This window comes from Bos mutus, chromosome 3 (genome assembly GCF_027580195.1).
Source record: "Bos mutus isolate GX-2022 chromosome 3, NWIPB_WYAK_1.1, whole genome shotgun sequence".
Lineage (NCBI taxonomy): Eukaryota > Metazoa > Chordata > Mammalia > Artiodactyla > Bovidae > Bos > Bos mutus.
The window spans coordinates 84451493-84475474 of NC_091619.1; the positions used below are offsets into that span (position 1 = coordinate 84451493).

The 23982-nt window shown below is 40.3% G+C and overlaps 1 protein-coding gene across 7 annotated transcripts in view; it reads right to left on the reverse strand.

Moving 5' to 3' along the window:
* FGGY (FGGY carbohydrate kinase domain containing) overlaps positions 1 to 23982 on the reverse strand; it is a 516697-nt gene that overhangs the window by 325985 nt on the left and 166730 nt on the right. For all 7 annotated transcript variants that reach the window (XM_070367946.1, XM_070367945.1, XM_070367942.1 and 4 more), the window contains one exon: positions 6292 to 6407. In XM_070367946.1, coding sequence (XP_070224047.1) covers positions 6292 to 6407 — 116 coding nt within the window. The remainder of the gene's footprint in view (positions 1 to 6291; positions 6408 to 23982) is intronic.

Sequence of the window (23982 nt, forward strand, 5' to 3'; positions counted from 1 at the left end):
AACATGGTCTCATAAAGGGAGAGGAAACAAGATAAAAAACGCAGCCTCCCTCCTCTTAAGGAATGGTCCCCTTTACATCTGCTTCATCATCATTTCTGCCTCTCATGTAACAGTTAATAACTCCTTCTACTTGGACTTTAAGTTTCTGTGTTGTCTGGCTTCCCTGACCCCAGAAAACAAGTGATCTATAAGCTAACATACTGTACCCTTTTAGGCATTACAAGGGTCTTTCTGTAATGCAAATTACCACTCTATAATTCAACCATGCTGTACACATTCATAAAATGGCCTGCCCCAACAACACAATGAAACACTTTTCCCAGGAAGATAAAAAGCAATTGGGACATGCTTAAAGAGAGCCTGGATAATCAATTAGAACAGGTAGGATGCTGCTTCTCTTCCTAAGGATCCTTCTTCCCTGTTGATTTCTTTCTTCCTATTTGCTTTTGATAGATGTTTAGGATCAGATAGATAACAAGACAAGGGTTCACACAGAAGGGAAGGTCAAAATCTATTGACACAGATAATTTTATTGGACTACGGGTATATAATTCCCTACAAAATACTGGGCTTGAGGTTTCTCTATCAATTCTGAACATGAAATCAACTGGTATAGTTTTAACAACTGTCCAAAAAAATGTCTACTATATGCTTCTGATTCACAAAACTGTTTTTTTCCCTTATTTTGTATAATGTTCCCAAACCAAACCACTCAAACATCTCCCTGAAGGAAAGCATTAAGTAGTAACATTTTATCTTTGGAAATTTGCAAGTAGTTACTTAAAACATTGTAAATTTCTTCCCTTGTCCTTGAAATGCACCATATAAATATTGCATTTGATCCTTAACTTACACTTCATAAATAATTTATTTCAAAAATATCCCTCCAAAGACTATCAGCTGCTGAGGTGTTCAGTTTTCGGGGAAAGCATTTATTTACTGCATGAGCCCAGGAAGGCTGGTAAAGACTTGGCTAAAAGCTCCACACGGAACGAATTATGGTAATTATATTAATGGTCAAATCCATGATGTGCTGTTCAAATCTGTTAAAAGGTTTTGCACTGTATTGCCCACGTCTGATGGGCAATGAGTGCACTGGAAATGTTTAACACTTCATAGGGAAGCTTCCAAGATACATTTCTCATAGTTCCAAGAATTGCAACAGACTATCTGGAGGTAACTTCCAGAGGAGTCTCTGAAAGTCACAACTGGGAGTGCATATTTATCTCTTTAACATCCTCCACTTCTGGTTCAGACTGAAACTACAAGCTCAGGTCACCAGAAATGAAAATCAAAGGAAACATCACACAATTAATTTTGATGAATGGGTAAGTTTTAATTCACGTATGGTAATATTCTGGTTAATGATATGTCTCCTTAGGACATCCATTAAAAATCCATTAACTTAACAGGCAAAATCTAATAAAGTTACTCTGGAAACTTTCTGTGAGGTTAACATTATAGACTTTAATGAATATTTCCTGTAGGTATTGCTCTATTAGCAGAGCTAATATACTTATTAAACATGGATCTTGTGCTGGGGGGGAGCACAAAAAGATGAAAATAATCAGAAAATCAGAGTTGAGGTTGGACCCAAGCCACCTAAAATCCTGCTAAAATTAGTAAAGAGCACTAGAGCTTTTAGAAGTGAAAATTGTGGATATCACAGTACCAGCCACCCCAGTCATTCATTTATCCTTATCCACTTACTAATCAAAGAGTAATTTAGCTGCTAAAATGTGCCATGTCTTATGCTGGGACCATAATATGAAGGTAAACAAGTGAAGATTCGCAGGTCAAGAAGCTTACAGTCTACAGTAAAAGCAAGACATCTAACAGGTAATCAATGTATACTATAATAAAGCTGTGTTCAACACACCATGGGAATACTCAGGAACAAACAACTAAATCTGAGGGAAAGGGTGGGCAAATAAATTTTAAAAATCACTGAAACAATGAAGCAACTGAAGTTGAAATTTGTGTTCCAGTAAACTATTAGCTCTTCTAGGCTACCCCACAGGGAAAGTTTTAATTCTGGACATCACTTATTGATTCTGCATGTGGTTACAGAAAGCTCCTTCTCTCTCTGATTCTAATCTAAAAACAAGGTAACAGTATACTTTTGTCACTGGTTGTGAAAATTACATGCAACAAGGTACATAAAAACACATAGAAATGTGCTTGAAATACAGAAGGGGAAGGAGGTTTAGCATTTATTTATTGCCTACTATAGACTCCAATCAATATTATTTGGAAGTCAATACAGTGTCATGGTTAACGCAGGATTTGGAATCCTCCAAACATAGGTTTGAATTCTGCCTCTACCATTTGCAAACTGTGCAACCATAGGTTAGACACCCTTCCCTTTTCTGAACCTTGGCTGCTTCAGCTGTAGAGCAGGATAACTAAAAATAACTCTGTTATGAAAATTTTGAAAGATAATGGTTGTAATGCAATAGTACCACATCTCAGAAACAATACACTGTTACTTTTAATTCTACCATTAACTATATCTTTCATAGACAAGACTATAGAGATAAAAAAAGCATTATGAGACTTGTCTAAGTTCATACAATCAATGCTAAAACTAAAACTACCCTTGCTCCCAGTTCCATGTTCTAGATCCAACTTTCCTGCAGTCCTCAATTAGATGACAATAGTCCTGCCCCTGAGACCCAGTCTTGATGGTTCTTCTTTGAGGCAGGGAACTTATGGGGTACCTCCAGAACATCAGACTGGAGAATTAGAACTTAGGGGCCCTGCTTTAGCGCCAATGACCAATGAACTAGTACCCTGGGGTTGTAGGCTACATTCTGTACCCAAGATTCATATGTTAAAGGTCTAGCCTTCAATGTGATTGCATTTGGAGATTAGAGTTGATAAGGAGGTACTCATCTCACACGCAAGCAAAGTAACGCTCAAAATTCTCCAAGCAAGGCTTCAACAGTACATGAATCAAGAACTTCCAGACACTCAAGTTGTACTTAGAAAAGGCAGAGGAACCAGAGATCAAATTGCCAACATACGTTGGATCATCAACAAAGCAACAGAGATCCAGAAAAACATCTATTTCTGCTTTATTGACCACGCCAAAGACTTTGACTGTGGGGATCACAACAAACTGTGGAAAATTCTGAAAGAGATGGGAATACCAGACCACCTTACCTGCCTCTTGAGAAATGTGTATGCAGGTCAAGAACCAACAGTTAGAACCAGACAAGGACATGGTTAGAGCTTGGGAAAGGAGTATATCGAGGCTGTATATTGTCTCCCTGATTATTTAACTTCTATGCAGAGTACATCATGAGAAATGCCAGACTGGATGCAGCACGAGCTGGAATCAAGACTGAAGGAAGAAATATCAATAACCTCAAATATGAAGATGACACCACCCTTATGGCAGAATAAAAAGAGGAACTAAAGAGCCTCTTGATGAGTGAAAGAGGAGAGTGAAAAAGTTGGCTTAAAACTCCACATTTAAAAAACTAAGATCATGGCATCTGATCCCATCACTTCATGGCAACTAGATAGGGAAACAATGGAAACAGTGAGAAACTTTATTTTCTTGAGCTCCAAAATCACTGCAGATGGTGACTGCAGCCATGAAATTAAAAGACGCTTGCTCTTTGGAAGAAAAGTTATGACCAACCTAGACAGCATATTAAAAAGCAGAGACATTACTTTGCCAACAAAGGTCCATCTAGTCAAAGCTATGGTTTTTCCAGTAGTCATATGTGGATGTGAGAGTTGGACCAGAAAGAAAGCTGAGTGCCGAAGAATGCTTTTAAACTGTGGTGTTGGAGAAGGCTCTTGAGAGTCCCTAGGACTGAATGGAGATCAAACCAGTCAATCCTAAAGGAAATCAGTCCTGAATATTCATTGGAGAGACCAATGCTGAAGCTGAAGCTCCAATACTTTGGCCACCCAATGTGAAAAACTGACTCATTGGAAAAGACTCTGATGTTGGAAAAGAGTGAAGGCAGGAGAATAAGGGGATTAGAGAGGATTAAATGGTTGGATGGCATCACTGACTTGATGGACATGAGTTTGAGCAATCTTCAGGAGTTGGTGATGGACAGGGAAGCCTGATGTACTGCAATCCAAGGGGTCGCAAAGAGTCAGACGTGACTGAGCAACTAAACTGAACTGAACCTCCCAGTCCATGTCAATTCAAACAACTACGCCTATATTGTACACATTCTGTCAGTAGGTATTTATCAACATCTTCTATGCCAAGATACTCAAGGGTAAGGCAGATACAGTCCCTGCCCTCCAGAAGCTTGTGGTTTAGTATCATTTTTCTCTCTGGCTGCCTGGCTCCAAGTGGTGTGAATATCTAGAATTTTAAGGTACTATATGCTTTAAAGTATTAACACTTTTTATACCCTGTGAAGTTATATTCCCTCATCAGTTGAGGGTCTATCACACTCAGACTCTAATCTAAGTATGGACTATGGATGTTTGTTTCAATGAAGCTCAAACTGGATTTAGATGCTAAATATTGGAATTCTGCCTAACCCTGCTGGAGGTAAGTTATACAGCCACATCAGCCCCCTCAAGTCTCCAATAGCCCAAGGAGGACGTCTGCTTTGGTAGGAAAGTATAGAGTTAGAGACTGCAGTCCTAATAATGACCCTACAAGAGCAGACAAAAGAACTGAATCTCAGTCTTTCCATGTGAAAATTGGAAATAGCTAGACAAATAGGTTTGTGAGAGCCAAATGAGATAAATGAATTAATCACCTATCAAACCACCAACCAAAGGACTTAGAATGCTACTAATGACTAATGATCGCTGGTTTGCTTTCTTCTTCTCTTCCTCTGGTCCCAAGCTCCTGCCCTTCTCCACAAGCTCCAATCTTACAGTGGTTTCAGTTGAGCTACAGAAAGTCCACAAGGGTTCTTTTGCATACTACCCTGGCTCTGTTCTTTTCCCTAGATTTAGCTATGAGTAGTTGAGCAGACCATGCTCAGCTGAACTATGCTGTCTACAGCACAGCAGTATGGATGCTACTTGGATCTTTCATATTTCTGTCCTTATATTCTCGAAATGTAAGACAGTAGTCATGAGGACTCGACCAGAGAAAAGTTGGACTGAAATAATCTCTATGTGACTCACTTATCAACGGCAGTTGAAACTGTAGCAGACACTACTATTTTCACCCACATTTCACCCGTATTTCACAGCACAGCTCTCAGTTTCTGGTCTGTCACATGGATGGCCACAAGGCCGCTTGGCCAATTACCACATTTCCCAGCCACCCCTGCAGCCTAGTGGGGCTTCATTAAGAAGCGCTGGTGTACAGGCTGTGATCAGAAATGAACTGGTCCATTTTTCTGTTATGCTTCCTCCAAAGGAATGTGGATGGATTCTTCTGGTCCTTTTCTTTCTTCCCAATCCCTAGCTGGGAACTGATGAGAACTGAAGGAGCAATTTGGACCCAAACTTGGAGGTCATGTTATAAGAAAGGCAGAGCTGCCTGATAATCACTTACTTCAGTTCTAATACATAAAAGGGAAATATTCTGCCATCCTGTTTAATTCACAGTACTTTAGAATTGTCTTGTTCCAACCTCCTAGCCCACACACTAAACAATACAGAAGTATTTTCTTTCATAAGGTGTAATATCTTACCTGAAGACAGCTTACTAGAAAGGTAGGTAGTAACTATATGAAATAAGCATCTGTCTGTGACATGAATATGAACTTTATCTTGAAACTTTAACATATCAGCTACCATTATATATACCTAGTATCTGAATTACTTTACAGGTAAATTCCTACTAGTCATCCACTCCTTTACTACTTAGTTAGTGCCACATAAAACTGGAAGTCAGGGGTCCTAAGGCTTTAGTCAGGAACAACTGGCTCACATTCCAGTTTATGCTTTGTTCTTGATACTTCCAATTTTGATCTCTTCAATTATTATTATTATTATTTTTTTTTCCTGTTCATGGCCTTACCTGGTTCCTTGAACCTAAATCACAACACATTTTCCAAGATCCGACTGGAATGATCCATAAATAACTTTGATTATGTTATTTCCAGCTGCTCCATGCAAAAATCTTCCCCAGTCTAGTGGCATGTCTAAGAGATTATCATAGCTCAGTTACTGTAAGCCCCAATACAAAGGCCTATTAGTCATGGACTACCCATCATAGCTTACTAGCTTCTCTTTGAAAAATAGGGATGTGTTCCTATATTTTAATTTAGACAAAAACAAACAAAAAGCAAACACCAATATCTTCATGTATACGTATACATAATCAGAAAAATGTAAATTATTTTTTACCTATTTTGCTGTAATTATCTGTAACCAAGTCTTCCAAACCAACCATCTTCCAGAAACTGTCGTCCCAGCCTTTCTCTGCAGAGTATGTCCATTTGCACACCAGGGAGCAGAGAGACCTAGGGAAATAGGAGCGAGGTAGAACCAATAATAAGAGCCAGGCTTCCTTTATATTTTGCCAAACACTTGTTCAGATAACTGTAATAGTGAAAAAACAGAATAAACTGAAGTAATTATTCACCCCTGATTAAATCAAAAGTCCTCAGTGGTATCTATTAATGATTGAGAACATCTTCTTTTTTCAAAAGGGTTGCAGCCCTTTATTTGGATCTGACTAAACAGTATATATAAATATTTGCATGTATATTTCTATTCATATTTATATGACATTTATGAGATAACCAGAAATTACAACAATGACTAGTTACCTGGGATCCTCCAGGCAAGAATACTGGAGTGGGTTGCCATGCTCTCCTCCAAGGGATCTTCCCAACCCAGGGATGGAACCCAAGGTATTCCACATTACAGGCAGATTCTTTACCATCTGAGCCACCAGGGAAGCCCAAGAATACTGGAGTGGGTAGCCTATCCCTTCTCCAGGGGATCTTCCCAACCCAGGAATTGAACCAGGGTCTCCTGCATTGCAGGCGGATTCTTTACCAGCTGAGCTACTAGGGAAGCCCTGAGATAAACAGAAATTAAAACAATGACTAGCTATTTGATGATACTGCTGCTGCTGCTGCTGCTGCTAAGTCGCTTCAGTTGTGTACGACTCTGCGCAACCCCATAGATGGCAGCCCACCAGGCTCCGCCATCCCTGGGATTCTCCAGGCAAGAACACTGGAGTGGGTTGCCATTTCCTTCTCCAATACATGAAAGTGAAAAGTGAAAGCGAAGTCGCTCAGTCGTGTCCGACTCTAGCGACCCCATGGACTGCAGCCTACCACGCTCCTCCATCCATGGGATTCTGAGCATTATTATTAAGTATTAGGTATGAAATTGATACTTTTGGTTATGTTTTGAAAAAGGCTTCTTAGCTAACTGATACATATTGAAACACTGATGTATAAAATGATATATTATCTGGGATCTACTATAAAATAACAGTGAAGGGGAAGTGAATGACATTGCAGATGGAGCAGAATTGGCCATGGGTTGGTAGCTGTGGGGCTGAGGGTGGTTAAATGGGTGTTCATTATACGTCTCTATTCTGTACATGTTCAAAATTCTCTGTGATAAAAAAATAAAAAAAAAGGTGCCTGGTATAGATGTGATCACTGCAGTCTAAAGCAATATTCAACAGGAGGAAGACTGAGTGCTAGATGGCCTTTTCCTTTCTGGCTTCATGTCTCATTGATTCCTTCAGTTCAATTCAGTCCCTCAGTCGTGTCCGACTCTTTGCAACCCCATGAATTGCAGCACGCCAGGCCTCCCTGTCCATCACCAACTCCCGGAGTTCACTTAGTCTCACGTCCATCGAGTCAGTGATGCCATCCAACCATCTCATCCTCTGTCATCCCCTTTTCCTCCTGCCCCTAATCCCTCCCAGAGTCTTTTCCAGTGAGTCAACTCTTTGCATGAGATGGAGCAACCCCACGTCCAAGGAGCGGTGGCTGCACGGGTGCAGGAGGGCCTAGAGGAGCTACTCCACATTCAAGGTCAGGAGGGGTGGTGGTGAGGAGATACCCCTCGTCCAAGGTAAGGAGCAGCGGCTGCGCTTTGCTGGAGCAGCCATGAAGAGATACCCCACCTCCAAGGTAAGAGAAACCCAAGTAAGATGGTAGGTGTTGCAAGAGGGCATCAGAGGGCAGACAACTCCCTCTTAGTGTTCTATATTCCAGCAGTAAACAATCCTTTGGAGTGCCCTGAAAAAGTCACATTCTTGCATACTTCTGTGCTTGCATACTTCTCTTCTATGTGCTTGAAAAATTCTTCAGCCTCATAACTTCCTTTAGTCTAGACCGAGACCTCAGTTCTAGTTTAGATGTTCCCGCTCTGACATCACAGAGCAAGCACCAAATCTATTAGAGACCTTATCACACTGAGTAATTAACTGCTTATTTGTTTATCTTCTTCCCAACAGCCCCAAGCCTTCCAATCTATTCTCCATTGTGTCCAGAGAAAACATTCTAAAGTAAAATCTGATGGTACCAACTCCTGATTAAAAGCCTTCAGTTGCTCCTCACTCCCTTCAGGAAAAGTCCAGTCCTCAGCTAGGCTTGAATGACACTTTGTGATATGACCATGTTGACCTCCGGCTTCCTCTCCTGTCGTTCCTATCCTTGCTTTCTTCATTCTACACTAATGAATTATTTGAGGCTTTCCATAGTGGGCCTTGATTGCTCACTTCCCAGTGCCTTGAACCTCTGCTCCATTCTGCCGAAAATGTTCTTCCCTGTTATGTGTCTGACTGCTGATTAGCCTTCCTGACTCAGTTCAGACTCCCCTTTTTACAAAGCCCCAATGGAGGTCCAGCTGAGTCCAAAGCCTCTTCTCCAAGTTCAACATTCTCATACCCATATCTTAATACTTAGCACAGTCATTGTCCTTGCCCCTTCCCATCTCTATTTCTCCCACTAAACCAGCAATACCTTCAGAGGAGAACCTACCTTACTAATCTCCAGATCACCAGTATTCACATCCAGCCAGAGCTCAAGCCACAGTGAATACTGATCAAGTGGAAGCTCTGGAGAATAAATGTAGTCTGTCCACATTACCACAGGTAAGTGATAAACCTGGAGAGTTCTTGCTGTTTTATAAATAAAGCAAAACCTATCTATTTCATAGAGCCAGCAGTTTTGGCCTATCTGATTCAGTCATTAAACTGACTCACTCATTCACTCACTCGCTTAATAAATATTTAGTATTCAGTCATTATGACCCTGGCACTATGCTAGGTGCTGGGGATCCAGTTATATGCAAAACAGTCAGCCTGCTGCTCTCCTACACACTAATGATATAATTGAGGAGACAGTGATCAAATAATCACATCTAAAGTCACATACTAACAAAAAGTTATGAAGGAAGTAGAGAGAGAAATGGAAAGTTTTAGCAGGAGAAACTGGCAGGAGAAAGAGGGAGAAAGTGTCAGGGAGGGCTTCACAGAAGACCTCACCTTCTGTGAGACCTCAATGCCTTCTGAAAGCAAACAAACATTACTTATCATTATTTTTTTCACATGTGGCATAGATGGAAGATTCTAGGATCAGGAAGATCCCTTGGAGAAGGAAATGGCAACCCACTCCAGTATTCTTGCCTGGAGAATCCCATGGTCAGAGGACACTGGCAGGCTACAGTCCATGGGGTTGTAAGAGTCGGACATGACTTAGCAACTCCGCCACCACCATCACAGACGACAGGACACGCTGAGCTAAGCTAAGTGGCATGGATATACTGAAGGGACACTAGTCCCATTGGAAACAATATGTCTGTGTGAAACCCTTCACCTGACTTAAGCAAAATAATTTTTTGAGGTATAAAGAAAGATGTTACCTATGAAGCATGTTCTGAAGAATATGCAATAGGATAACTCTTCCTGGCACAATGCCTGAAATTTTGATGTTTTAGAAGCTATGATAACTCACTGGAAAGAGCAATGTGATGAAACAATATAGTGTGCAAGGACTGTGTCTTATGATCCACCCACATAGGACAACTCTTCACTCCCCAAATACTCCACTCATTTGCAGACTTCCGGGACCAGCCTCTACTCTGTCCCATCTATCATTAACTCAGTGTTGCTCCATCCACTCATCCTTGTCTACCTGGAAAATTCCATGTCTTTCTCATGGTCCAGCTCTTCTGCACAGGTTTCCTCACTACCTCCAAGCTAACTTCCTGGCTATCTCCTTTGAAGTAGCATTACAACTTGGAAATACTTCACTGTATTTCTTAACAGCTGAGATAGGTTGAGTTCATGGCCCCCAGTCTTCCAATCTCTAAATATCCACACCCTTTGCCACTTAATTTGTAGTGTTGCACCTCCTTCTCTCAATCCCCACAGGGGGCACAGCCTCCTTTCCTACTTCAAGATTTTGGATATTGTCACACAACTGGATTTGGCCAAAAGAATGAGGCAGAAATAACTGCATTCCAGTTTCAAGTCTAAGCAAAAAGCAGCATTATATGTTTCTGCTTGCTCTATTGCACTTCCGGTATTGCTGTGAGAAGATAATGCAGGGTTAGCTCACTGGTCCCAGGAGGAGGGCAAGAGGTATGTGGGTAGAGGAATGACCACCAAGTCCAGTCTGGATCACACATCCCCAGGCAGCCAAGACCTGAGGGAGTGAGTACAGGTGAGAACGGAAGAACCACCCTGCAGAACAGAGTCTACGTGCTGTGTCCATGAGGCAGATGAATGATTATTGTGTGAACTACTAAGCACTGGTGTGATTCATAACAGAGCAAGAGTTAAACAACTCAACAGTTTATAGCATAACTAACTTATCCCACATAGACTGCCTGTGCGATCCCCAATAAGAGCAAGGAGAGGGATGTCTATCTCACAGCCAGTTAGAATAAGTGGCCAGAGAGTGTGCTTGGAGTAAAGATGACTGAGCCCAACAGGCAGGAACTGTTACAGCTCCAGGTGCCTCTGGTAACTCCATCCTCCATTAGGTTTATCCAAACACTATGAGGGTCTATCTCATTTGGTCTCTAAATCAGCTCTTGGATAAAATGGACGTGTGAAAGTGGCAGAATTGGCAAAATGTAGAGGCATGACAGAGGATGAGATGGTTATTTAGCATCAAACTCAATGGACATGAGTTTGGGCAAACTCCAGGAGACAGTGAGACAGGGAAGCTTGGCGTGCTGCAGTCCATGGGGTTGCAAAGACTCAGACACAACTGAGAGACTGAACAACAACAGCAAGAGAGTACAACCGAGGCCACAGCTTCTCTGGAAATCTCCAGGAGAGAGAGAGCAAATATAGGACTTCATCTCCTTAGTAAGTAAAGGCAAGTTCCCAGAAGTAGAACAAAAGGTCTGCCTCCCTCTGAGGCTTCTATGAAGACCACGTTTTGTCATTCTCTCAAGCGTTTCAGTGAACAACCTGCACTCTAAGGATAGCTATTCACATTCAGGCAAGCTGACCTATCGGGCGTGTCTGTGTGTGTGTGTGTGTGTGTGTGTGTGTGTCTGTCTGTCTGTGTGTCTGTGTGTGTGTGTCTGTGTGTGTCTGTGTGTGTCTTTGTGTGTGTAGGCATGAGTGGGAGGAGTGATTTGTAGGATTAGAATTAAAGACAGGAACCTGAAGCTGACAGGGGCTCCACTAGCCCCTGTTTCCAAGACTGGCAGGAAAGGAGAGCTGCATCTGCCCAGGGAAAAGGGTCCCTCACGATTTGTTCCTTGCCAGCCAGAATACCATGGCAGAAACTGCTGTATCCTTCACTGCTTTCAGGTTTTTTAACATCAAAGAGACACTAAAAGCCTACAGCCTACATGAGAGTTGAAAGAACATAAATTAAAGAGAAGGCAAAATGAAAACAACACCTAACTTAGGGGACTAGTTCACCCAAGAGAAGATTCATACAGAAGGCCTCCAAGAGAAAGGTCTCAGTGACATAGAAATGATGAAAAAATAATTGGAAGAGAATACCAATAAGGACAGCAATGAGAAATCAGAAGGGAGCAAGAAAGACTCTGAACTAAAGCTATGAATTTTAAAATTTATTAAAAATTTCCTTAGAAGAACTAAATAAAACACTGGCATTGTTAAAAATTGAATTAATGATCTATAAGACAAAGTGAGCAAAATATCTTACTACTTGTAACAAAGACACAAAAGAAGAAATAATGAGAGAATCAATAAGGGGCCTTTTGAAGGACAGATCTGGCAGCTTAACACAAAAATAGAAGGAATTCCAGAAGGGGTTTTTTTTTTTTAAAGGAGAAAAGGAAAAAAAAAAGAAAAGTTGAAGGAGATACTCTAATTAAAACAAATACAGTACTAGGTTTTTGTTTTTCTTTTTAAACTGGCTGAAGCAAGATTTAAGCCTGCAGATGAAAAGTCTCATTAAGTTCAGTAAGTGAATCCAGGAAATACTTGAATTTCAAGTGTAAACAGAAAATTATACAAACTTCCAGACAGAAAGAGTAAGTTAGGAATTAAGGCAAGAAACAAAGGCAAGAAATTAAGCCTCACTAAGGAATTCTCATCTACAACTATGGAATGTAGAAGATGGAAGAACAACGTACAGACCATTAACAAAAATGACCCAAGAATCCTATATTTAGGCAAAATATTACTCAGCTGTTAGGGGAAAGGAAAACATTTTCAGAGTGCAAGGATTCTAAAGTAAACTTCCCATATATGTTCTCTGAGGATAGCATTTGAGAAAGCACATAACCAGAAAAGCAATGGGTTCTGAGGAGCTATATCAACAGAGTGGAAACCAAAGATTAGAGGAAGCAGTGGTGGTGAAACCTGATGTTAATTCATATTCATTCTCTATGTATATATACATATGTGTATGTGTGTGTGTGTGTATATATATATATGTATATATATCATAAATATTGCTATTGTTGTTATTCAGTTGCTAAGTGTCCAACTCTTTGTGATCCCATGCATTGAAGCATGCCAGGCTCCTCTGTCCTCCACTATCTCCCAGAGTTTGCTTGAATTCATGTCCATTGAGTCAGTGATGCTATCTAATCATCTCATCCTCTGCCGCCCCTTTTTCCTTTTGTCTTCAATCTTTTCCAGTGGCAGGGTCTTTTCCAAAGAGTCTGCTCTTCGCATCAGGTGGCCAAAGTACTGGAGCTTCAGCTTCAGCATCAATCTAAGAAAATAAAATCTACCACTGCTTCCACTTTTTCCTTATCTGTTTGCCATGAAGTGATGGAACTGGACGCTATGATCTTAGTTTTTTTTTAGTGTTGAGTTTCAAGTCAGCTTTTTCACTCTCTTCTTTCACCCTCATTAAAAGGCTATTCACTTTATCTTTACTTTCTGCCGTTAAAATGGTATCATCTACCTATCTGAGGTTGTTAATATTTTTCCTGGTAATCTGGACTCCAGACTGTGATTCATCCAGCCCAGTATTTCACATGATGTACTCTGCATGTAAGTTAAAATAAGCAGGGTGACAATGCACAGCCTTGTTGTATTACTTTCCTGATTTTGAACTAGTCAGTTACTCCATGTCTGGTCCTAACTCTTGCTTCTTGACCTGCATACAAGTTTCTCAGGAAACAGGTAAGGTGGTATGGTACTCCCATCTCTTGAAGAATTTTCCACAGTTTGTTGTGATCCACATAGTCAAAGACTTTAGTGTAGTCAAAGAAACAGAAGTAGATGTTTTTCTGGAACTCCCTTGCTTTCTCCATGAGCCAATGAATGCTGGTAATTTCATCTCTGGTTCCTCTTCCTCTTTGAAACCCAGCTTGTACACCTGCAGATTCATGACCTGTCCTTCTTGGGTGGCCCTGCATGGCATGGCTCATAGCTTCATTAATTTATGCAAGCCCCTTTACCATGACAAGGCTGTGATCCATGAAGGGGATAGTGTGTAAATACATATGCATGTGTGTGTGCACGCATGCATACATATATATATATATGTTTACACACACACGCATGTATATATAGGTGTACACATACTTTATCTAAATAGATGATAATAATGTGCCAGGAATTTGCAATATTAAGTTTTGTTGAAACATAACAAGTATGCCATCTTAGAAGGAAAACCAAATGATAGTCTGGAACCAAAATATTAATTTAGCAAAACATCAAGTCAGACACTTGAAAAAGCATTCATAAGAAAAGGATTTTATGTGTATATGCACAGAGCGTAAGTTTAATGTTGGTTGTAAGAAATGAAAAGGTAATCACTAATGGAAACAGCTTAATAGAATGCTCAAATTAACAAATTAAACCAAACTAAGCCAAGAAAAATTAAAAGAGGGAGTAATGTAATATATACAGAAAAGAAAAATAAAATAGAAAGAATAAAATCAGCTATTTCAATTATTACAACATATGTGAATGAGCTGAATTCTGCCACTGGTTGAAAGATAATAATAGCCACAGTGGGATTAAAATTAAGGGATACCCTGTTTATAATATAAAATTTTTAAAATGTGTTAAAGAGGTTTTTTTTTTTTTTCCAAAAAAGTCAACAAAAAAAAACAAATGCATATTTTAAAAATATCAGAGTAGAACACAAGACCAAAAATATTAGCAAGACTAAGAGGAAGATTCCAGTAACTAAATGCTCAATCAAAGAAGAATACTACTCTTTGTTAAATTTTATGAACTAAACAACATAATGTGAAATATATAAAATAAGCACTCCTGGATAAAAAATGTACTCAAAGAGAGACACACTTTATTTAAAGATGTTATTATTCTTTGATAATTTAAAGGACCAGGTAAAGCAAAACATTAATAACAATTACTACTACTATTGAGGAATTAAAGACTCAAATACAGTCAACAAACTCAATTGCTTTTATTCATATGAGGGAAGAAAGAAAGAATGTTTTATTATTCAATACAAGCAGAGACCAGATGAGTAAAGTGGTATTTCATGGGTAAACTTAAAAGTTTTAAAACACTTCATTTGAAAAGAAAGAAGTCTGAAAATTAATAACCTAAGCAGCCAACTTATGAAATTATGAAAAACAGTAAACAGCTGAAAGAAAGATCAAAAAGGAGTAGTAAAGATAAGAGCAGATGAAAGACATAAAATAGCAAGATAAAATTCAGGGGATTAACAGAGCCAAACAACGGTTCTATGAAAAGGCAAGTTAAACAAAAAGGCGTCTGGTAAAATTGAGGAAGAAAAAAAGAAGAGAAGGCAAAAATAACAAATACCACGAATGAAAATGGGAGTGATAACTACCAATAAAGCAGACAGTAAAAAAATAAAGAAGAATTACATGAACAGTATTTTGTTAGTAAACTTGAAAATTTAGATGAAATGGAAAATTTACTAAAAAAACAGAACTTACCATAACTGACTCAAAAAAAAAAAAAAAAACCCACAAGAAATCTTAGTGAATTTATTACATTAAAGAAATTAAAGAAATTAATCCAGCAGTTAAAAACCACACCTCAAATAAAGCCTCAGGCCCAGATGGTTGTACTGGAAAGTTCTAACAAATGTTCAAGGAACAGAGTACCCCAAAATATATATTTCAGAATCTAGAAGAGAAGGAATGTTCCCTAAGTTATTTATAAAGATACGGTAACTATGTTACAAAGAGCAAGCAGAGATAAACAAAAATCAGAGTCCACTCACATTATGAATGTGAACATAAAAATTCTGAATTAGACATGACCAAATTTAATATAAAAATGTGGGGAAAACACATCAAGAACAATATTCAAGAAATATTTAATAACAGAAGAACTGTGGATGTATTTTACCACAGTATTTTATTAAGAGAAAGAAAATGATTAACTTGTATCTAACAATAGAAAGTATCTGATAAAATTAAATGCACATAAATAGAAACCCATTGAAGTGGGAATAACAGAAGTGCAATCATGTGGGAGTATCAGAGACTGGATTTTACCACCTTGCCCTAAACAACTAGGGAACTCCGAGAAAATGTATGAAACAACTGTTTTCAGACTTCAACAAGACGCAGCGTAGGTCTCTGATCCCCGAGAGAAGGAAACAATGGGATGAGTCCTAAGATTGCCCGCTGGCTCTCTGCCTGGGAGAACATGCCAGACCACAAAGCAGAAAGAGAGATGCCAAGGAAAACATGGCAGCTTCATGAAGCTAAGGGAACTGAGATAAGAATCCAGAGAAGTTAAAGTGGCTGGGAACACAGCCTTCCCAAGAGGAGGTAGCAATGTACAATGAGGGCCTAGAAATTTGCACAAGAGTCCTGTGAAATCTTTGCTGATTATCGCAATGCAGATATGCATGCTGACACTCTTGAGATCTGCTAAAGAGTGAATGGGAATCTGTTATCAAAACAATTTCTGAGTTCACAAACAGCTGGGAATCACTTGAATTACTAAAATTAAGAATGGAACACCATCACTGATCACTTGAGACATTCAGTGGAGACCCCAAAAGGTATATGCCTTAGCAATGTGACTATACTACCCATGTTACCAAAGTTTAAAAAGACTACAAAGGGTAAAACTAAGCCAAAAGTACATTAATAGGTTCCTATGAAAAGCAGCTCAACAATCCTTAAAGGAAGCCAACAAAATCCAGACACTCAACAACATAAAATTGATCATGTCAGCATCTAATAAAAAATATTTGAAGAAACAATGGCCACATTTTTTTTCTCGACTCAATAAAAGCTATCAATCCACAGATTTAAGCTCAATGAAACCAAGGCAAGATAAACACAAAACCACATCAAGATCGATTACAATGAAATTGTTTTTTAAATGAAAAAAGAAAAATCTTTAAAAGTACTCAGAGAAAAAGAAACATTACAGAGGAACAGGATAAAAATGTCTTCAGACTCTTTGCCAGAAACAACACAATCCAGAAGAAAATGGAATGATGTCTTTAAAGCACTGAAAAAATTTTAAAAGAAAAATCAATATAGAATTCTATATTCAGCAAAAATAGCTTCGAACAATTAATGTGGAACATAGGCTTTTCCAGACAAACAAACGCTGAGAAAATTCATTTCCAAGAAACCTACACTACATAAGAAATGTTAAAGGAAGTTCTTGAGGTAGAAGGGAAATGAGAATAAAGGGAAATATGAATGTATACAAAGGGATGAAAAATATCAGTCAGTAAATATATGGGTAAATACAAAGGACCTTTTTATTTTAAAATTTATTTTAAAGATAATTGACTTTCAACCTTTATCTTTAAAAGATAATTTAGGGAAAACAATCAATGCCTTGAGGGATTTATATGTACAAAGAAAACACACAACAATAGCAGCATTAACGATGAGATATTATGAAGATAGATGTGATGGGGTATAAAATTATTTTAAGGTAATGGTATAAATGAATTTATTTGCAAAGCAGAAACAGAGACACAGATGTAGAGAACAAATGTATGGATATCAAGAGGGGTAGGGGTGTGGGACAGATTAGGAGATTGGGGTTAAGGTATGTATACTACTGTGTATAAAATGGATAACTAATGAGAACCGACTGCATGGCACAGGGAACCCTACTGAGTGGTCTGTGGTGACTCAAATGGGAAGGAAATTCAAGGATTAGGGGATACATCTATACATGTAGATGATTCACTTTGTTGTACAGCAGAAACTAACACAGCACTGTAAAGTGACTATATTCCAATAAAAAGGTAAAAATATTTGTAGACTAAGGACCATTTAATCCTGAAGGAACACAAAAGTTAAATGAAAAGCAAAATATTCTAAATAAATTTGATCTTTTATTCCCTTAAAGAAAGCTGTGATTATTTAAAATGCATATTATAAATCCTTGAAGAGCCAGTGAAAAAGATAAAATGAATAAACAAACTTGGGGGATAAAACAGAATACTAAAAAATAATACAGCAATCTAGCAGAAGGCAAGAAAAAGGCAAAATAACATAGAATATATTGAAGAAACAAAAAGCAAATAGCAAGATGGTAGATTAAAATCCAAACATTACATGTAAATGGCCTAGGGACTTCCCTGATGGGCCAGTGGCTAGGACTCTGCACTCCCAATGCACAGGGCCTATGTTTGATCCCTGGTCAGGGAACTAGATCCCATATGCTGCAATTCAGAGTTCACACGCTGCAACTAAAGATCCAGCGTGCCACTGCAAGACCCAGCACAGTCCAATTAATAAATTAACTGATGAAAAATATGTTGAAAAATGTAAATGGCCTAAAAACGTCAATGTAAGGACAGAAATCATCAACTGGACATTTGAAAATGAAAAATAAAATTCAACTATATACTGTCTGTAAGAAACATCCTAAATATAAACATACAAATAGGTTAAAGAATAAAAAGGTAGAAAAAGAAGCAATGGCACCCCACTCCAGTACTCTTGCCTGGAAAATCCCATGGATGGAGGAGCCTGGAAGGCTGCAGTCCATGGGGTCGCTGAGGGTCGAACATGACTGAACGACTTCACTTTCACTTTTCACTTTCATGCACTGGAGAAGGAAATGGCAACCCACTCCAGTGGTCTTGCCTGGAGAATCCCAGGGACGGCGGAGCCTGGTGGGCTGCTGTCTATGGAGTCACACAGAGTTGGACACGACTGAAGTGACTTAGCAATAGCAATAGCAATATGAATATCAGAAAGTAGACTTGTCAGAACAAGAAACATTACCAGGGAAGAAGAGATACATTACATAGTGATAAAAGGGTCAATTTGTCAAGAAGACTTGTGACTTAAAGAAGAAATGATACTTTTGTAGAATGGCAACTTGAATGCAACTGAAGTCAGATTTCTTTTCTCTTTATTTAGCTCAGAACAAACAAGCAGTGTAAAAAGTGCATGTGATATCAAGGATTCATGGTGGTATAATTGGATGTGGTTACCTAGGGTTGGGCTTCCCTGGTGGCTCAGTGGTAAAGAATCTACCTGCAATGCAGGAGAATGCAGGTTCAATCCCTGGGTCAGGAAGATCCCCTGGAGAAGGAAATGGAAACCCACTCCAGTATTCTTATCTGGGAAATCCCATGGACAGAAAAACCTGGCAGGCTACAGTCCATGGGGTGGAAAAAGAGTTGGACATGACTTAAAGACTAAGCGCCACCACCCAGGGTTGCCCTTGCTTCTTTTACAGGCGTGCCTGAAATTTAGTGGTCTCAGTGGCCCATGCTGATTAAACAACCTGACAGACTGGAGAAATCTAGAACTGTGGGCTTGCTGCATTTTACAAGCTTGCTGTATTTTGGACAAGAGTGTGTATGATTGGGTAAGGCCAGGAGGTTCCGAAAGATCTACCTCCTAATCATAACAAAACATTATTATTTTGTTTCATTTCCTGATGTTCTATCTGTTCTTCTGGGGAATTTCAGTATATGAGGCCTGGCCATGACCTCCCATAGCAGGGGCCATATCTATCTCATCCAACATGCCATTCCCTAGCACCAAGCAGAGTGCCTCTTTGGCAAATTTTGAGCGCTCAATGAATGCTTATTAGGGAATGAATGAGAACTCTAGGAGGTCAGTTATAGAAGGAAACGTTGTGGTTCCTAATCACTTTTGAGTTATTTATATTCCAAGGCCCAAATCTTTAGCTATTGCCTTCTGTGCAAGTCCTAAAGGAGACAGAAGTGAGATCTCTGGAGGGTCCAAGGTCAGTAGCAGAGCGCTGGGCTCCTTGTACAGACCATCCCCCTCCACAGAACACAGACAGCTCTGAAAATGCACTGTGCCTTCCTTCCAGATTGAGTTGGTGTAGTGTATTCTTGGTTATGGAAATACTCATAGCTTTGGGACTCTGAAATGGTAATGGACTTTGAAATGTGTGAATCAGCATGATACGTAACTGCAAGATCTTAATTACATAAAAATGGATGCTTAGTTGTGAAAATAAACAAATGAAACCTAGAAGAACACATCAAAGGGTAAACTGCTTGTGATTAGGAATGACTTTGTTTTTTGCTTCTTGTGTTTTTGTTTCTCATTATGTACGTGCTAAGAAATAAATGTTATCTTAAAAACCTTAAAAAAAAAGAAAAAGAAAGAAAATGCACTGTGCCTACCTCACACAGCTCCCATCTCCTATTTCCCTAAACACAAAAGCATGTCAAATCTCAAATACATCTACTTTCCTTTTCTGATAAATGAAAAACAAGGAGACCTTCAGAGAAAGACATCAGATTGACTAGACACGACTTATGCTCCCTTTAAAAATTCCAATAAAATGGCAGTGGAAGAAAATTTCAAAAAGGCAAAACTCTACCATGTCAAAGTAGACAGAATAAAAGATGAGAGTAGCAGAACTCTAAGAGCTAGAAAATATGGAGGGATGAGTTGTAACTCACTCGGCAGACTTGTAAAGATAAAAATTAAGTAGCAGTGGAAAAAACTCCAGAAGCCCAATTACCCTAAAGAGACTCAGACAAGTTCAGGACATGGTGGCACCAGGTACCTCTGAAAAGTGGGGATAAAAGTGGAGCTAAAATCAAAGGGCTTCCCAGCTGGTGCACATGGGATTCTTTAGAGTTCGCTTGCCAATGAAGGAGATACAAGAGATGTAGGTTCAATCCTTGGGTTGGGAAGAGTCCCTAGAGAAGGAAATGGTGACCCATAGTATTCTTGGTGGAAAATTCCATGGACAGAGGAGACTGGCGGGCTACAGTGTATGGGGTAGCAAAGAGTTGGACATGACTGAATGACTAAGCACACACACAAAATCAACAGGATGGTTGAACGCTGTGTAAGATGAAACTAGAACCACCCCACCCTGCCCTGTGCCCTCATGATAAGCAACCTGGATGCCATCTCTCCCACACCCTGAAGACTATGCAGGTTCACCCTCAGACAGAGTGGGGCCCAAGGCCCAGATAAGAGTAGGGGGCACCCTGACAAGAACAGAGATGAAGTAAGGCCCTGCCTTTGTGCAGGTCAGCCTTCAAGATCCTTTCCCCAACTCAGCTCCCAGAGATCTGGCTGCCAGGTTTATACCCTGAAAATTCATTTTAGGGGAATCTAGCCTGACACAAGGGAAAAACCTAAGGTTAGTTGGGAGGCCAGAGGGTACAGAAAGGATAGGCCAGCCAGATGACTCAGGCCTTAAGAGGATTAAAATGACACAATATAAGTAAAGACCATTTTTCATGATCAATAGTGGTAATTCTATAATAATCATCACTATTTAAAAAAAAAACATTAAAAAAAATTACTGTGGGCTCACTAGGGACATACCAGAGTATTTCCAGGCTGGTGGGAGCCCCCAGACTCTGGGAGAAACAAAGAGAAAGTATCACCAAGATTCCGGCCAGACTCCTGAGACCATGAACAGTCTGAGGCAGAACAAGGAGAACTTTTGACTTTCCTGCTTTTACCCAGAGCAAGGCACACATCAAAAGCACATGCCTGCTGAGTTCCAGGGGCCTGATCATTATCACATATTTCTGCAACATGATTTTATAAAAATGAAGTCGGCACTGCTGCATTATTTATAAGCAGTTCACTGTATTGACGCTGCCAGGCCCCCACTTTCAAGGGAAACCTTTTGTTCTCTGCTTGGGGAAGGCAGGGCCTGGAGAGTCTCAATCGAACAAGCGAGTGGATAACAGAATAATTAGAGCTGAGGGTAGGGATAAATTACCAAGATATTCCTGGCTGCGGCATTCAGTACATCCCAGGCCTGTGAAGGCTCTGTTTTTCCAAGCCATACAAGAGACCAAGTTACTAGCACTGAAGATACAGCTCATGGGGAGATATGACTTGAATGGGATTGTTAATTGTATCAACAAAGGGACCAAGAGGGCCTTATTTCTGAAGAAATACCATTGCACCCATCAGACTTGCTCCTGTTAAAGAGCTGTCAGACTCCAGGCTTGTTACTATTGGCTCTGCACTTCATCAAGACTTGCTGACAGGTCAGACCGAAATAATATATGCCATGATGCAAGGCAGGGCAATATTAAATTGCCTTTTCAGTTGGGCTTGCCTATAATATAGTTTGAAGGTGGCCATGACAATACGGGAAGCATGAAAGAACTGAATACATGATCAAGTGCAGGGAGCTTTCCCATGCCCCCAAGAGAGAAAGACTGAAGATCCTAAGGATCCTAGGGTTTCAGCCAAAACATTCCAAGATCCTGGTAAAGCCCGTGGGTGCCAGGATTTGGATTTATCCCCTAAAGAATAAGAATGACGACAATTAGATGATGACTCAAAAGAAGTGAAGAGCTCAAGAAACATAGAGCTCAGGGAGCAAATGGATTGCTGCCTTAGGTTTCCTGTGAGGATGGTTTGATAAAAGTCACCCTGTTAAAGAGATGCATACCATAGGCAGGGACACAAGGCCAACAATAAGATGCTCTCTCAAGACGGGGAAATGAAGACTGCTTTTGAGAGTTCAGCTGTTATGCTCATTCATGATGAACTGGAATCCAAATCTGCAAAATTTTCCTAAAAAGACAAAATGGGTTCCAGGACCTTTCGGGCTCCCAGGAACCAGACTGACAGCATAATGATGGTCAAGAAAAAATGTCAGTCAGATGGATGGCTGGTCTGCATGAGTGAGGAAAAGGCAGGAGCAGAAGAGGGAGAGGCAGAGATCAGTGTCAATGGGGGGAGGGAGGAAATCTCCAGGTAGAAAGAACCACATGTGAAGGAGGCTGGAAGTGGGAAACAGGAGAGTGCAAAGCACGTCTCAGAGAGTCTCTCCATGCAAACCTCAAAGGCTGAGCATCTTCCCCAAATAGGAAAAGGAACAAAAAGACCATTCACTCCCTCTGTCCTGCATTCACTAACAATTATTTAGTAAGCTCTTAACGTATACCAAAAAGAGATACTGCCTCTTCCTTCATGGGGCTTAGAATCTAGCAGAAGGGAAAAATCCATGAGGGGCTCACTCAAATTTCTAATAAACACTATGAAGGGTAAGTGAAATGAAGAAGCATTACAGGGTGTACATAGAGCTCATGGTATCAAAAGACATGGAGAACAAGAATTTATATTCTCTCTCAGGTTCTTCCATTAAGGCACCAGGACTTGGGCACAAGGGTTTCCACTGGCGGATCCTAGAGCTGCTGCTGCTGCTGCTAAGTAGCTTCAGTCGTGTCCGACTCTGTGCGATCCCATAGATGGCAGCCCACCAGGCTCCTCCATCCCTAGGACTCTCCAGGCAAGAACACTGGAGTGGGTTGCCATTTCCTTCTCCAATGCATGAAAGTGAAAAAAGTGAAAGTGAAGTCGCTCAGTCGTGTCCGACTCTTAGCGACCCCATGGACTGCAGCCTTCCAGGCTCCTCCATCCATGGGATTCTCCAGGCAAGAGCACTGGAGTGGGGTGCCACTGCCTTCTCCAATCCTAGAGCTAAAGGGCATCAAAATGGGGCTGCCTTTTCATGGAACCATCCTCAGATTTTGCCCTCTCCTCCTGCCTCTGGTTCGCCTCTGCTGTTGCCTTGGGCCTTCTCCATTCTGGTGATGCTGGGTTTCTAAGTTAATCATTTCAGGCTTACATTGACATATATACACTATCATGTGTAAAATAGCTAGCTAGCGGGAAGCTGCTCTATAACACAGGGAACCCAGCCTGGCACTCTGAGATGACGGATGGTGGGGAGGTGAGAAAGGTTTAAGAGAGAGGGGATACAGGGATATGTATATGTGTATGCATATATTAGCTGTTGTTCAGTCGTGTCTGACTTTTTGCGATCCCATGGACCAGTCCATCCTAAAGGAGATCAGTCCTGGGTGTTCATTGGAAGGACTGATGTTGAAGCTGAAACTCCAATACTTTAGCCACCTGATGTGAAGAGCTGATTCATTTGAAAAGAACCTGATGCTGGGAAAGATTGAGGGCAGGAGGAGAAGGGGACAACAGAGGATGAGATGGTTGGATGGCATCACTGACTCGATGGACATGGGTTTGGGTGGACTCCAGGAGTTGGTGATGGACAGCGAGGCCTGGCCTGCTTCAGTTCATGGGGTCGCAAAGAGTCGGACAAGACTGAGCAACTGAACTGAACTGATGGACACAGCATGCCAGGCTTGCCTGTCCTTCACTATCTCCCGGAATTTTCTCAAACTCATGTCCATTGAGTCAGTGATACCAACCAACCATCTCATCCTCTGTGACATATAT